This window comes from Portunus trituberculatus, chromosome 9, assembly GCF_017591435.1.
Source record: "Portunus trituberculatus isolate SZX2019 chromosome 9, ASM1759143v1, whole genome shotgun sequence".
Classification (NCBI taxonomy): Eukaryota; Metazoa; Arthropoda; class Malacostraca; order Decapoda; family Portunidae; genus Portunus; species Portunus trituberculatus.
The window spans coordinates 5564681-5580652 of NC_059263.1; the positions used below are offsets into that span (position 1 = coordinate 5564681).

The 15972-nt window shown below is 43.6% G+C and overlaps 3 protein-coding genes across 4 annotated transcripts in view; 1 reads left to right on the plus strand and 2 right to left on the minus strand.

Annotated features, from left to right (window-relative positions):
* Positions 1–364: 364 nt before the first annotated feature.
* LOC123501223 (mitochondrial amidoxime reducing component 2-like) lies at positions 365–5821 on the plus strand. Its single transcript, XM_045249924.1, has 8 exons — positions 365–509; positions 2159–2269; positions 2722–2844; positions 3085–3261; positions 3692–3878; positions 4229–4434; positions 4520–4594; positions 4780–5821. The coding sequence occupies exons 1-8, from the start codon at positions 505–507 to the stop codon at positions 4937–4939; spliced, it is 1044 nt and encodes a 347-aa protein (XP_045105859.1). The 5' UTR covers positions 365–504; the 3' UTR covers positions 4940–5821.
* LOC123501224 (fatty acid hydroxylase domain-containing protein 2-like) lies at positions 5383–9180 on the minus strand. Of its 2 annotated transcripts, none has more exons than XM_045249926.1 (6): positions 9025–9180; positions 8659–8762; positions 8243–8388; positions 7595–7749; positions 7041–7313; positions 5383–6667 (listed from the first exon to the last, which is right to left on the minus strand). In XM_045249926.1, exons 1-6 carry the CDS (start codon positions 9084–9086, stop codon positions 6526–6528), a joined length of 882 nt encoding a protein of 293 aa, XP_045105861.1. In that variant the 5' UTR covers positions 9087–9180; the 3' UTR covers positions 5383–6525. The 2 variants fall into 2 exon arrangements, with proteins under 2 accessions (XP_045105861.1, XP_045105860.1); XM_045249925.1 differs by having other exon boundaries at positions 7595–7776.
* Positions 9181–10791: 1611 nt separating this feature from the next.
* The window catches only part of LOC123501219, a 49290-nt gene continuing 44109 nt past the window's right edge, over positions 10792–15972 (minus strand). Inside the window, 1 exon segment of the mRNA XM_045249917.1 lies at positions 10792–15972. Coding sequence (XP_045105852.1) covers positions 12839–15972 — 3134 coding nt within the window. The 3' untranslated portion in view covers positions 10792–12838.

Below are 15972 nucleotides of genomic sequence, written 5' to 3' on the forward strand. Positions count from 1 at the left end.
GTTACATTTCCCGCCCGCGCAGGAGGAATATGCGTCACAAACACTTCATTTACCGATCAGAATCACTATCACAATACATACTAAGAGTTGAAGTGACAAAATAACATAATTGTAAGTAATCAAATCAGACACCTGTATATACTACGATAATTACATAATTATTTTTTATAGAAGCTACCAAACTCGTCAGTGAAAGGTTCTAACTAGTAATATTGCCACCCTCACCACTATACTACCAAAAATAGGTTTAACCGCTTTGAGTTATCACGAATATTTGAGGTACCCATTAACACTCAAATTTAGAAATGAACTACAGACGGCAGCAGTGTCGAGGGATCGAAACTAGTTACAGGTTCATGGTCTTGTCTTCAGATTCCTGCACTGCCACTGTCAAGGTCATAAGGCAATCTCGCCAGTCACCTGAACACTGCTCTCTCAGTGCCAGTGTTGCCAGGACGGTGAGAGGGTGGGGTGTGTTTCTAGTTTTCTCTTTACTACTCTGAGATGGGGTAAGTAGATGGTGACAGTTGTGTGTGTGTTAATGGTGTGTTGCCTTGTAGAGATTCATAGCGTATTAGCTTGAAAGTAGGTGGTGGTGTCTGTAATTTTATTTATTTATTTTTTTGTTTTGTTTTGTTTTTGTTTCCTTGTCCCAGTAGTAGTGTAGTTGCTGCTTCACGCACATCACAGCTAGAACATCCATGTTTGACAATTAATTAACCTGCCGTTGTTGTTACCCTGTACGTGATGTTGCTTCATAATCCTAAGTGCTTTGTCTGTCTAATACTGGGGTTCTCAAAATGTTTAGTTCGTTGATCCCCCGATGAAGTTTCAAATTTTCTATCGACCCCCTAGCTTTTAATTCAAGGGAAAAACACCGATGCCGAAATAAATGAGTAGTAGTAGTAGTAGTAATAGTAGCAGTAGTAGTTGTTGTAGTTGTAGTTCTTGTTGTTGTTGTAGTTGTAGTTGTAGCTATGAAGTATAAAAAGGTATCGCACAGTAAGAAAATATATCGAGGTGTACAAGTACATGTAAATTAATCCTTACTGCAACATAGATACCTTTTCTTCTTTCACTGTTGACATCATTAATTAATTATCAAGAATATCAAATAGGAGGATTAAATGGTCCCTTCTACTCCAGCAGTAAACATTCACCAACCCCCTGATTATTCATCGACTCCCTTTCGACCCTCCCCCCTGGCTATTCATCTACCCCTAGGGGTCGAGATCGACCACTTTGAGGACCCCTGGTCTTATAGTTATTAAGTTCACAAACAGATGACATAGAATTGAGGGAAAAGACGAAACACAGCGGAATTTTTACAGGCTTTGCTGCTTATGTCACGTGTGGACAATGAACATACCTGTCTGGGATAAATGTCTCGAAAAGTTTTTTTTTTTTTCTACCGCAAAGCTGCTTCATATAAAAAAAATAAATAAATGAATTAATTAATTAATTAAATAAATAAATAAATGTGTATATATATATATATATATATATATATATATATATATATATATATATATATATATATATATATATATATATATATATATATATATATATATATATATATATATATATATATATATATATATATATATATATATATATACACACGTATATTAATAGCTCTCTCTCTCTCTCTCTCTCTCTCTCTCTCTCTCTCTCTCTCTCTCTCTCTCTCTCTCTCTCTCTCTCTCTCGATATTGTCTCCGTATCCAAACTATCATTCTGTATTAAAACATTTCCTTCCACTCCTATTTAACTTTTATCTATCCTATTGTTTTGGTTTTGTAATATTATCGTTGTTGCTGTTTACAAACTTTAATTACCTCATTGTGATTGTGTTGCTAGTTTATTTTGTTTTCGTTTCTGCCTCCACTCCTCCACAATCCTTCCCTTTACTTGCACTGTACTGTACACAACATTCAGTATTGCAGTGTTGCTTTCAGCCTTTTCGTGGCCTTGAGAGATCGACAGTGTTCATCATTATCTTGCATCCTGATTCAGGGTTCGAACCTCTTAAGTCTGGAATGTATAATCTCTCTCTCTCTCTCTCTCTCTCTCTCTCTCTCTCTCTCTCTCTCTCTCTGATAACAATACATGGTGACGAGTATATTAACTCCCTTTTTTTTTTTTACCGTCACAGATTCCTAAACGTGAATGGGCGTGCGGCAGGTGTGGGTGTGGGCATGGGCGTGGGTGCCCTGCTGGCGTGGTGGGCGTGGCGACGACACCGCCAGTTAGATGCGCCCACCAGGTAAGTGATAAGCGTGCACGTATCTGCCTTTAACTTCCGCCTTCAATATGGCTGACTTTTTTTTTTATCAGTTCTGTTTATTTTTGCCTTTTTTTTTTTTTTGTCATGGTGTTATCTTATTTTTGTCATGGTGTTATTTATCTTATTTCCTTTGTTCCTTCCTGCCTTTATTTACTAATTTACTCTTTCCTTCTGCATATCTTTCCTTCCCTTCTTTCGCCATCCCTTCCTTCCTTCCTTTGCCATATTATTTTATTGTCCTTTCTTTTCACATTTTTATTCTCTTCCCTCTTTCATTTTCCACCATCCTCTCTCTCTCTCTCTCTCTCTCTCTCTCTCTCTCTCTCTCTCTCTCTCTCTCTCTCTCTCTCTCTCTCTCTCTCTCTCTCTCTCTCTCTCTCTTCATCCCCTTCCTTCACTCCTTTACCTCCTTACCCACTCTCTCGTTGCAGGTGGGAGAAGGTGGGGGAGGTGAGCGAGCTGGTCATCTACCCTCTGAAGTCAGGTCGCGGGGTCAAGGTCACTGAGGCTGAGGCGACACAATATGGTCTTGGTGTTGACTACCTCGAGGACAGGTCAGTGATACCGCGCGCCCACACACACACACACACACACACACACACACACACACACACACACACACACACACACAGTTGTCATCAAATTTCACTGCTTGTTTATTCAGTAATTTCATAACGTACGGAAATTTTAATGATATTTCAGTGATCACCAGCATGTCTACTTTATTATCTTCTATACTAGTTCATTAGGTCATGTCAGGTCACAGTGCCTTACCCTTTCCCCCCTCCCAACAGGTCATTTCTGGCAGTGAACAAGGAGGGCAAGTTCCTAACAGGTCGCCAGCTCCCCAAGTTAACCACAGTCGTTGTGAACTTAAATGGCACAAAGGTCACCCTGGAGGCCCCCGGAGCAGAGAAGCTGGAGCTGGACTTGAAGAACGTGACCAGGGCAGCAAAGGTCACTGATGCTGTGTGAGTGAAGGAGAGAGAGAGAGAGAGAGAGAGAGAGAGAGAGAGAGAGGTCATATTGTTTTGCATTGATTTTAGTTCACACTGTACTTTGTTTACTGCCTATAATTTGCATCCTGTCTCGTTTTCTTTTTGCTTAGTTATTGTTGTCTTGTTCAGTTTCCTTTCATTTAGTTTTCATGTGTTCTTTCCTCATTATATTCCATCTTCTATATCCCTTCCCAGGTAACCCAACACACAGGGGAGTGCCTTATGTCCTCTCTCCCATTTCTTCTTTTCTTTATCCCTTCCAGTTTCCCTTCCCTTCCCATCCAATGAATACGCCAAAGTTAGGAACATTCAGAGATGCATACATAGTTCTTACGTGTCCAGTGTACTCGTATCACATAGATAAGAGTAAACAAGCACTAGTACTCCCCCCCTCCCCCCGCAGAGTGTTCAATGCTGACGTGAGGGGCTTTGACTGCGGGGATGAGGCGGCGGCGTGGCTGACCAATGCTGTGAATGATGGCGTGGTGGAAGGCGGCACACGTCTTCTCTACCACGGGAACCTGACGAGGGACAGGAAGGCGAGGGAGCCGGCCTATTACTCCTTCTCGCAGTACAAGGCCTCGGATAAGGTGACTCTTGTGGTGTCGTGACGCGTATGGAGGTTCAGAAAGGTGTTGAAAGCTGTGAATAGGTTTAGGTTTTGAGTATTGCTTCTTGTGTCTCCATCAAATCGTCAGTCTTTCAGGAGAGAAGTTTCAAGACACCTATCCTTAAGATTTAAATGACCCTTTCTTAACTTTCATTAGGGACTGGCACTCACACTTTTGATTGCCTTTTACCAGTGCTCCTCTTATGTAGAAACAAGACTTCCAAACAGGGCAACCAGTTAGTCTCCCACACAGATGCCACATCGCTTGCACAACCAGCCAAACCAAATCAAACAACGAACTAAACAACCAATCAATCATTCTCCACACAGGTACTCTATGCGGATACTTGTGCCTTCATGCTCACCTCGGAGACCTCACTGGCAGACCTCAACTCTCGCCTGGAGCGCCCCATCACCCTGGACTGGTTCCGCTCCAACATTGTAGTGCGCGGCGTGAAGGAGCCCTATGACGAGGACGACTACGCCTTCGTCAGGATTGGGGATGTGGTGTTCCGGCGCCTCAAGCCTTGTGACAGGTTAGATTGAGTACCATCTATCTATCTTCAAGTCCTCCTCCTCCTCCTCCTTCAGTGTGTCACGTAGTCTCCTTTCCGTCCTCAGATGCGTCTTTACCAATGTTGATCCCGAAGTTGGCAAGAAGTGTGAGGATGGGGAGCCTATCAATACCCTGAAGAAGTGAGTAGCGATTGTGTGTGTGTGTGTGTGTGTGTGTGTGATATTGTTTCCTCTATATCATCCTCTCCTCTCCTCTCTCTCTCCCTTCTCTTCTCTCCTCTCTTCTCTTCTCTCCTTTACTCACAAGCTTATCAAATCACGAACACCAGAACACCTGCCTCACACCTTACCTGGGTCTGCTGCAGGTACCGCCACGTGGACGGCCCGGAGAAGCTACAGAGGACCTGGGCACAGAAGCCAGTGTTTGGTGTGCACCTGGGCATCGATGCGTGTGGGAAAGTGTGTGTGGGGGACAAGGTGGAGGTGGCGAGGGCATCTTGCAACCCACGCTGGAAATATCTTTAGACTAGAGAGAGAGAGAGAGAGAGAGAGAGAGAGAGAGAGAGAGAGTGAGTGTGTCAAGTTATGATTATACGTATGTCATGTTGATTGTTTACATTTATCTTTGTTCTGGCATGGTTAAAATTGTGTATTTCCTTAAGCTCCAAACATGTCTTTCCTTAATTAATTTCTAGGATTCTCGTTTACACCTCCATGCCTTGAGTTAATCACTGAGGTCCAGTATTTACAAACAGTCACACATGAGGAACGGTTCTCAGGGCAGGCAGTGTGGTATAACCCTCCCACGTCACCTTGTGTTGTGATTACCCTGTCCAAACTTAATTTACACTGGTAATGCTTGGTGACTTTCTTGTTGAGGTATTGTGTGCATATATCACTTCTTTATTATTGTTTTAATCGTGGTAAGAATTTGTCATACTCGTTAACAGGCAATATAAAAGTACGCATTTGTCATTTATATATAATTATTAGATTGTACTGGTTCCCTTTCCTAACATTTCTTTTTCTCCTTTTTCCTGCTTCTTCCTCCATTCCTCTCAAATATCCTTTCTGAATCCCTGGCTTTCTCCCCAAATAATCCCATCACTTTATATCCACACCTATGATTTTTCTTGATACTTTTCTGCTGTTCTATTCTTGCCCCTTTTTCCCTTTCCTCTCCTTTTCCTTTACCAATGATACCATATGATCGTTTTGTTGTGGTGTCTATTTACTCCTTGTTGCATTTCAGTCAGTCAGTCACTTGGAGATCAACCACTTCAGTTATTGTGTGGGTGGTAATGAGCTGTGGTTATTTAAGTGTTCGCTGTTACTGTTCAAATTATCACGATTGTTACAGGATAATGATTCTTACACGTTAAGGGGAATAAAGAATTGATTTTGTTATATTTTGACTAGATATAAAACCATGTGTATCATTTGGCAGCTTCATAAGGACAGTAGGTCTCGTGTTGCTGCTTGTTCATCCCTTTTGTTTCTTCGCGTTCCTGTATCACTCACTACATTGACTACTATTGGTGCCAGATGTGTTGAAAAGATTGGAAAGTTTTCTGTGCTCTTTGTTAAATCGCTCCGTAATCTTATCATCTATCACTGTACCATATCACCGCAATACTTGTGTAACCTTTATTATTTACTGTAAGCGCTATCAGCACTGTTTTTAGTTTTCATAGCGTTAGCATATACCTTCATTGCACTCACAACATGGCAGATCTTTAAATTTAACTCCTTCAATACTGAGGCACATTTTTACTTTGATTTTGTGTACGATTATACCATTTTTATTGACTTTTATTGGCATTAGGAAGGATTTATGGAGGTCGGAAGGTTTATGGCCACAGTCTTCACTAAATCAATCCCCCCACATAGGTTTCTGAAGCTGTATAGAATCGCCAAACAGTAACCAGAATGAATATGGAAACGCGTCACGGTACTGAAGGGGTTGATCTCAATCACCTTACTTTTAGCAACTCGTAACATACCACACAAGCTCACTTTCCACATCTCCCCCCTCCCCCCTTGCATTAACTCGGTGTAATGCAACAGTTCACTACACGGCCTCGACTCGCTTAGTCTCACTTCTTGCCGCCCTATGATCTAGCAGCGGCGGGCATGGGAGACTGCAGGCTGAAGTACACGTGGTCCTTCTGATGGTTGAGGGTAGAAAGGAACTGTTGGTCTGTCCCATGCAGGCGGTCCAACACTCCAAGCACCCCGTAGCAGCCTGTGAACCTGGTGGGGTGTGAGGTGCGTTAGGTGAACCAGTGGAAGGATGAAGACTGAAGAGTGAAAGAATATTATAGAACTCCCCTCCCCACCCTCTGTCAGAGTAAAACTTTCATGACAACCTTATGTATCGTCAGTGTATCATCTCTGTAGCCCTTGAGAGTTTGACACGAAAGCAACACACAGTTAACTTGTTTCCGTATCATTTTCATATTATTTTCGCTTTATCACTGTGGTCTTAAATAAATTAACTAAATGAAAGTAACACGTACAAGGAGACACGCCTGATGGCCCTTGAAAACCTCATCACTAAGGAAACCCCGAAGCATTCCTGAATTCGAACCATGATACGAACCCAGCCCTGCCTCGCTCGACTCACTTGAGGTGGTGGTAGTCGTGGAACTGTGGCGAGGGCAGGAAGGGCAGGTGGTAGCCGCTATGGTGCACCAGCACGTTGACCGTGGCCAGGAAGACCCATAGCCAGATGGTGGCGGGGTGGGAGCCCAGTAGGATGGGACCCACCATGATGGGTATCATGTTGACAAACAAGTGCTCCACGGGATGGGCGTAGGCAGCGGTAACGGCGATGGGACTCTGCCACTCATGATGCAGCTTGTGGATGTGCTTGTAGAGGAGGCGGTGGTGGCACAGTCTGTGGGCAGCAACACCTCAACACCTCATCCTGTCCTGAGACTTGGCTAACTTGTATATTTCAATTCCTTTAAGCTCCTCTAATCAAGCCCTAAAGATACTTCAGGAATGGAAAGAAGTATTACAAAGCCAATATGAACTCCTTCATTAACTACAGCAATGAACCATCTGTCAAAAAGAAAAAGTTATATCAAGTTGGATGTTACAAGCTCGATACTATAACCCAAGTCAACGGTCGCTTATGGAAGGAACAGAACGTGCACAACACAAGTCACGCATCACCTGTGGAAATAGTAGAAGAGCACCTCCTCTATGATCGTGAAGACTGACAGGTGCTGCAGGACGAGGAAGAAAGGTGGGAGGCGCGGCGAGAAGTCAGCCCCGCGCATCAGAAGGATACGCCTGCACGCCTCCACGAAGGGCAGCCCGAGGACCAGCTGGTTAACATTCACCACTGCCAGGCACTGCTCGGGCACAGCAAGGGCGTCATGTCACCAAGGATGTCTTTGATAAGCTTCCCCCGTGGTAGATATTGATGCATTAGTTTGTTTGTTTTTATCTCTCAGGCATAACGTGGAGGGGTGGTGGTGGTGAGTTTACACGTACTCTCTCTCTCTCTCTCTCTCTCTCTCTCTCTCTCTCTCTCTCTCTCTCTCTCTCTGATCTTTGTCTTCATCATCCTCATGCTTTTTATTCCCCTTATCTATTCACTTGCACTTTTCCTTTATTCTGCTTCATTACATTGCATTTCTTTCTCTTCCTTTGGCTTTCCTTTCTTTCTCTTAGCTTTCTTTCCTTCACTTTCCTTTCTCTTTCTCCTCTAATGGACTACTTTCTTTTCTATTCCCTCTCCTTCACTTCCGATACTTCTTCCCCATCATTCATCACACCTCCCCTTCCTTCCCCACACCTGTGCCTGCCTTGCCTCACCTTGATCAGTGCACGGCCGGATACTGGTTCGTTTGTACCCGCTTGTGTCTTGTACTGACGCAACAGGTGGGGGCGTAGGCCGAGGTCTGCCAGGGTGTACAAGCCGCCCACCGCCCAGTAGGTGAAGTAACCCACAGCGGAGATTCCTGTGCCACCAAAGTTAAGAGGTACACGCTCAGAAGGAAGGGATTAGGGTGGGAAAGGTGTGCTTGTAAGGGTGAATTGTGCTATATTCGTTTTAAATGTTTCAAAAGAAATTTAGGGTGAGATAAGATGAGGTAATCCTCTATTGGTATATCTGGAAAGTGATGAACAAAATATATCGTCCTTATTTCATCATCAACCACGTTAACCTGATCACGCAATGGTAAGGAGTGAAGGAGTGCACAACCTGCGTGACATTTCGTGCCGCGTACCGTACAAGAAGGCCAAAGAGCCGTCGTGGCCGCACGCCAGCAGCACCTCATCGTACCGCGCCTGCCAAAACGCCCCTAACCACGCCCACGTCCGCCGCAGAAAGCTGGAAGAAGCGTAGACAATGCATTAATTACTAAACTATATTTTTCCTCACGTTTTCTGTATTCAGCTTTCCGTTTTAGTTTGGCTTAGAAAAAAAAAATGTCATACCTTCATTGTCAGTCAGAAAGACGAAGATTAACTGATGTGATGCGAGACGAAAACTGCTGAAAAATGCATTTCACCTTGAAATCATACAAATTATGTAACGCAATATGAACCGTGTTGTGACGCACTACATCAGTCTGCGACTCTTTGAATCTCACCCTGGACTCAGAAGCAGCAGCAGTAGCAGCATCACCAACACGGCAATCCTCGAGGGCTTCATGGCGCCGCGTCAGAACAATACACTTTGGGCGGAGTCGAGCTGAGGGTGAAGGTGGTGATGAATCAACACTACCAGGGCAGCCTCCTCCTCCCCGCGAGTGACAGAACTAAGTGTGAGTGACATTTTACCTTGTTCTCTGCTCCCTCATCTTATCTTCCTCCTCCTTTTGAACATGACATCGATAAGAGATAAGTCTTTACCTGAGGAACACCTTTTATACAGCAGTAAGTTCATAGCGCCCTAAAGTGTTTGTTAGATAACACTTATCTCTTACAATCTCTTACAGAAGAAAAAGAACAATAGTGTGGGGTTGAAGTTAAATAATGGCAGCGATGTACTTCTCAACCTCATAAGAAATTAAGAAATGTTATCCCAAAAAACCGTATGCAGTGGGAGCAGATCCTTCATGATGCTCGGCCAAGAGAGGGCAGCACCATCGCCTCTCAGCTGAAGCATGTAAACAAACCCTCGAGTCATGAGCTCGCTATATCGCTGATCACGTCTTTTAGTATTTATGTGCATGTTACGTGTGGTGCCTCTCGCTTCTGTTGCTGAGTTTGGGGGAGGAAAGTCCACACACGCCCTGCATATATTACTCAGTGGTAAGTTCTAGGGTTGCCACCCGTCCCGTAAAATACGAAATCGTCCCATATCTGAGAATAAAATGTTGCGTCCCGTATTGACTCAATATGGGACGCGGTTTGTTCCGTATTTTCCGAGTGCCCACTGCACCTCTATGATGAATGCACCACATTCAATATCATTCTGAAGAAGCTCAGAGAAGATGCTGAATGGAAGACCAAAGGTGTGGCTGCCAGGTGGGTGTCTGTTTTACAAGGAGCTGACCTTCCTAACATGTTGTCTATTATAAGCCACATAGGTACTGAGCATCCCAGCATCCACTGGATGTGTTGAAAGGATCTTCTCCAGGATGGCCAACAAGTGGAGTGAAAGCAGGAACAGGTGCTCTGTGGAACTCATAAGGAGTGAGCTCCTGATCACTCTCAACTTTGAGCAGTCCTGTTCAGAATTTCACAGCAGTGTTTTGAAAGACAAAGAGTTACTCAGTGCTGCAAGGAGCAATAAGAAGTACACTTGGAAGAAGAATAAGTAAAAGAGGGAATACTGTTGACTTAACTTGACTGTGTATCCAGCCTTATATAACAATGTTCCTTGGTAATAAAGAACTATAAACATGACTAATTGTTTTCTTGACTACTCCTTTACTGACTACTAAGTGACTCCATAGGCTAATGTGGTATGTGAAATAATTTTGTTGGTTTTATTACTTGTATAAGACTTAGTATTCTATGCATTTTTCAGGAGTTTGGGCCTTTAAAAACAACCGGTTTTCTCCCGGGCCGCCGGAACGCACGCACGCACGCGCCACGCGCCCGGAACGTCCCCGGTAGAGGGATCAGAGCATCGTAAGGTTTCATGTTCCTAAAGACTTCCTTGGCAACACTGCGGTCACATACGCCATAAACAAGACAGTCCGTGCACCTTACCCTGTCCACGGCCTCCCCACAAGAACCACGTCAGAAGAGGTGGTGAGTACAAGTTTTTTTTTTTTTTTTTTTTTTTTTTTTTTTTTAGGTGTTGTCTCTTCCTTCTCATTATTATTATTATCAGTAGTATTAACAGTGATAGCATTATTGTTTGTCGTAGTAGTAGCATTTTTCTTTGGCCATGTGATGTGATATGCGTGATATGTCAACGGCATGTAAATCAAGGTACAATAATTATTTTACTTTACATGTGTATATTTTTTTATTGTATTGTGTTTAACAGATCAAGTGTGTAGGTGTTTGTCAAGAGCAGTGACAGACGGCAATGAAAGTTAAGAAAATTCACTATCAAACTTGTAAGCTTTTTTATTAGTACATATTGACTCCCTCTACTTTTGCGCAGTGTTTTATCTACTCTTCATAACACACACACACACACACACACACACACACACACACACACACACACACACACACACACACACACAACCAACTATTTCCAGTGTTTCGTGGCATGAAGGAAATGTCAACACGAAGCAACACAATGACGTTTCTCTCAATATCCAATAGTTTTCTACCAAATATAGGCCCTTTTTTATCGTCATTTTCCTATTTCTCCATAACTAAGTACAAAAAGTAGGTCTTGTGGTATAAAATTAACAAAACAAGTCACTTAGTCATCTGGAGCATAAGTTAACCTATTTCCATCTTCCACTTTGGATAGGTAAACAACAGATAATTAGGTAAATCGGTGAATCTAACCCCTATTGTTAGAAAGTACAAGACAGAACGAAACATAGGAATTAGACAAGTAGTACTTTCAAATACATGACCAGTTAATTCTTTTATTTCATTTATTGCGTCATTTATTGCGTCTTAGTAGAAGGATCGGTCAATAGATAAACAACTGTGTAGGTAAATATTGTGACCTAAGTGAGTGTTAGGTTAGGTCAGGCCAGGTTAATAGGAAGGACAATATATCAACAAACAAACAGGTATGTAGGTAAACAGTGTGGTTTGAGTGAGAGGAGGTTAGGTTAGTACGGAGAGCAATTGATAAACAAACAGATGTGTAGATAAACGTGATTTGGTACATGTGTGGCGAGCTTACAGGTGTACACACATTACGTAGTCACTCCTGTAATGGTGTCACCTTCCAGAGGCATCACAGCACTGGCTCCCCTTGGTTGGCACTATACATTGATAGTGCCACAAGGTTCGTGTGTGTATGACATTTAGGTAGGGTCGTGAACAGGGAAATATTATTATCGTGGTAAATTGCTGGTCATTGCAGTAAAGTTGTAAGTACTGTTATAAATGTTTTAGGAGTCGTTGTAGGTTATAATTGAAGGTAATGGTAGAGTGTGTGGGGGTGTTCAGAAATCCTGTCTCGTTTCCTTTCACCCTCTTGTTTTGCCGTCTTATAGCGTGCATGGTAACATTTTGAGAGAGTTAAGGCACCTGCCATACAACCTTCAATGGATAAAGAAACTGATTCCGTTTGATGTCTTTTTCTGTAAACAAAGTAGTCGTGTTAACGGTTCAATCTGATTTAACCAATGTTAATATTTATGTATCAGAAACGTCAAAGAAATAGAACGTAATTAATCGCCTATGAAAATAACAGATGCGAGGCCTTAGATATATGATTTATTCTTAAACTATTTGTACCAAGCTAAACTGGATTTACTGGTGTTTTGTACGGTGGGACTATGATGATGCAACAAAGAGTGGATGGTGAATTGATTGTCATTTCAAGGTTCATTGTTGCATGTGGTCTGTTTCTGTGTAATGGAGCAACTATTGACATAGCAGTGTGATGTGAAAAGACAGGTGCACGTGGAGTCAAAATTATTCAGCATCAGTTAAGGCTTTGTCGTGAACAACTACTTCGCGCGATTAGGTAAGATTTATAAAATTTTGTTGAAATGGTGACTGTACTACGACTATACTACGACTGTTGCATGTGTAGGTATGACTGTAATGAAGTGGATGTGGAGGTGGCGCGATGGCGAGGATGATGGACGAAAATTATTTGAAATGTAGTGAAGATGTACCGTGAGAGGTGCCTACTTTCCTGCCTCATGCGGGCTTTCTCCCGAGGCCTGCCTCAGAGGAGACTCGCTGAGGCCAAGGTTGAGGCACAGGATGAGGTTATGGAATCACGATATGTTGCAGTAACTAAAAACGTTCTTTTGACGTGGGGAGTGAAGCAGGGCCTCTGGGATACCCTGCGCGGCGTCCTCAGGCGACAGTCACCGTAGGAGCGTTGTGTTCATAACGGGGAGGCACTCTCAGGTCGTCATTCTTTACCCCAGGGTAGTCAGTGAACTTGGACATTGTTTCCGACTTGCCCTCCACTACATATCTGGGTCCGTCATTCCATAAATGGTCGTCATCCACGCGCTCCAACTTGGGGCGCCTCGAATCGTGCCCTCTGTATCTGTCGTGCACTTCGGACACCTCCCCGAAATCTCCTTCGGGCCTCAGGTATGGTGAGTGGCGTTTGGCGATGTTCCTTTGCGATTCAAAGCCTTTGTACTTGTCGTGGAGTTCTGAAGTCTCTCCAAACTCACCCTCAGGTCTCAAATGTGCTTCATGGCGTTTAGCAATATTCCTATGGGACTCAAAACCTTTGTATTTGTCTTTGAGTTCTGTTGTCCCATTGAACATACCCTCTGGTTTGAGCTGGGCACTGTGGCGCTTGGCTATATTCCGCTGCGTCTCCAAGCTCCTGTAGCTGTCTTGGATTTCTGTCTTTTCACCAAACTGTCCCTCGGGCTTGATGTTAGCCGAGTGCTTCTTGGCAATGTTTCTCTTAGGTTCTAGTGTTCGGTACTTATCTTTTAACTCTGAAGTCTCACCGAAGTCTCCCTCAGGTTTGATGTTCGCGGAGTGTCTCTTTGCAATATTCCTGTGAGTCTCTAGAGGTTTGTATTGGTCATGCAACTCGGATGTTTCCCCAAAATCTCCCTCGGGCTTCAAGTTTGCTGGGTGTCTCTTGGCAATATTTCTCTTTGGCTCAACGCTTCGGAACTTGTCGTGTAGTTCTGATGTTTCCCCAAAGTGTCCCTCGGGTTTGATGTTTGCTGAGTGTTTCTTGGCAATATTCCTCTTAGGTTCAAGGTTTCGGTACTTATCTTTTAGCTCAGAGGTCTCACCAAAGTTCCCTTCTAGTTTGAGGTTTGCTGAGTGTCTCTTAGCAATGTTCCTGTGAGTCTCAAGAGGTTTGTATTGGTCATGAAGCTCAGATGTCTCGCCAAAGTCTCCTTCAGGCTTCAGGTTGGCGGGGTGTCTCTTGGCTATGTTTCGTTGGCTCTCCAGAGGCTTATATTGGTCATGGAGCTCAGATGTTTCTCCAAAGTCTCCTTCTGGTTTCAGATTGGCCGAATGTTTCTTGGCGATGTTTCTCTTGGGTTCCATGGCTCGATATTTGTCATGCAATTCAGATGTTTCACCAAAGTGTCCCTCGGGTTTAATGTTGGCTGAATGTTTTTTGGCAATATTTCTTTTAGGTTCCATGGCCCGATACTTGTCATGCAGCTCTGATGTCTCACCAAACTCTCCCTCTGGCTTCAGGTTGGCTGAGTGTCTTTTAGCAATGTTTCGCTGGCTTTCCAAAGGTTTGAACTTGTCATGGAGTTCTGAGGTTTCCCCAAATTCTCCTTCAGGCCGAAGTTCATCTTTGATCGGCTTGGCGATGTTCCTTTGGGTGTCTAGGGCCTTGAAATTGTCATGAAGCTCAGAAGTTTCTCCAAAGTCTCCTTCTGGCTTTAGATTGGCCGAATGTTTCTTGGCAATGTTTCGCCTGGGCTCCATAGCCCTGTATTTGTCATGGAGCTCTGAGATTTCCCCGAAGTGCCCTTCAGGTTTTATATTGGCTGAGTGTCTCTTGGCAATGTTTCGTTGACTCTCCAAGGGCTTGTACTGAGCATGAACCTCAGATGTTTCACCAAAGTCTCCCTCTGGCTTCAGATTGGCAGAATGCTTCTTCGCGATGTTTCTTTTAGCTTCAACAGTTCGGTACTTGTCATGTAACTCAGACGTCTCTCCAAACTCTCCCTCTGGCTTCAGGTTTGCTGAGTGTTTCTTTGCAATGTTCCTGTGAGTTTCCAAAACCTTATATTGATCATGTAACTCTGATGTTTCCCCAAACTCACCCTCTGGCTTTAGATTTGCCGAATGTCTCTTGGCTATGTTTCTGTTGGTTTCAAGGGCTTTAAATTTGTCATGAACCTCAGAAGTTTCTCCAAAATCTCCCTCTGGTTTTATATTTGCTGAATGTCTCTTGGCAATGTTGCGGTGAGTTTCTAGAGGCTTGTATTGGTCATGAAGCTCAGAAGTTTCCCCAAAGTCTCCCTCGGGTTTCAGATTAGCTGAATGTTTCTTGGCAATGTTTCTCTTTGGCTCGAGAGCTCGGTATTTATCATGCTGCTCAGACTTCTCACCAAACTCTCCCTCAGGCTTGATATTAGCAGAGTGCCGTTTTGCAATGTTCCTCTTAGGCTCCACAGCTTTGTACTTATCATGGAGCTCAGAGGTTTCCCCAAACTTTCCTTCTGGTTTCAGATTCGCTGAATGTTTCTTGGCGATGTTCCTCTTCGTTTCCATTGGTTTGAATTTGTCATGGACCTCAGACATCTCACCAAACTCTCCTTCTATCAAGATTTTGTCTTTGATGGGCTTGGCGATGTTCCTGTTTGTGTCCAATGGCTTATATTTGTCATGGATTTCTGATGTTTCCCCAAAGTCCCCCTCAGGTTTAATATTGGCTGTGTGTCGCTTTGCTATGTTCCTCTTGGGGTCCAATGCTTTATATTTGTCTCGAAGTTCTGAAGTTTCTCCAAAGTCACCTTCAGGCTTCAGGTTGGAGCCGTGTCTCGGAGCTATTTTTCTGTGCGTCTCAAACTGTCTGTACTTGTCCTTGATTTCAGACTTCTCTCCAAAATGTCCTTCTGATCGGATATTGGAGCCGTGTTTAGGAGCAATGTTACGGTGTGTGCCAAGGTCTTTGTACTTGTCTTGAACTTCGGTGACTTCTCCAAAGCTTCCCTCTGGCTTCAGGTTTGGTGTCATCTTGTTGATTGTTGGCCGCGTTACATCCAGTGCCCGAAATTTATCCTTGAATTCAGTGGACTGTCCGAACTTCCCCTCTTGTCTTAAGCTTGTCCTCTGGCGCCGGATAGCTGGTCTTTCTACAGTAAAGTGGCGGTATTGGTCCTTAATTTCAGTTCTATCCCCAAAGATTCCGTCTGTCTTGAGGTTATCTGGAGCACGATAGGAGCGACGGTTTTGTCCCTCCGGACGCTGGTACATAGACTTGTACTCTGTGTGTCCTGCAGGCTTTCCTTCACTCTTTAAAGGTCCTCCTGCACGCC

Bases quoted from the DNA above. Each gene is read 5' to 3' on its own strand.
- LOC123501224 (XM_045249925.1), bottom strand. From the start codon at position 9,086: ATGAAGCCCTCGAGGATTGCCGTGTTGGTGATGCTGCTACTGCTGCTG. The intron at 8,389-8,658 runs GTACGCGGCACG...TTGGTGGCACAG, and splicing joins CTCTTTGGCCTTCTTGTACG to GAATCTCCGCTGTGGGTTAC. The intron at 7,314-7,594 runs GTGATGCGTGAC...TGCTGCCCACAG, and splicing joins CTCTTCTACTATTTCCACAG to ACTGTGCCACCACCGCCTCC.
- LOC123501223 (XM_045249924.1), top strand. The intron at 2,270-2,721 runs GTAAGTGATAAG...CTCTCGTTGCAG, and splicing joins CAGTTAGATGCGCCCACCAG to GTGGGAGAAGGTGGGGGAGG. The intron at 3,879-4,228 runs GTGACTCTTGTG...TTCTCCACACAG, and splicing joins AGTACAAGGCCTCGGATAAG to GTACTCTATGCGGATACTTG.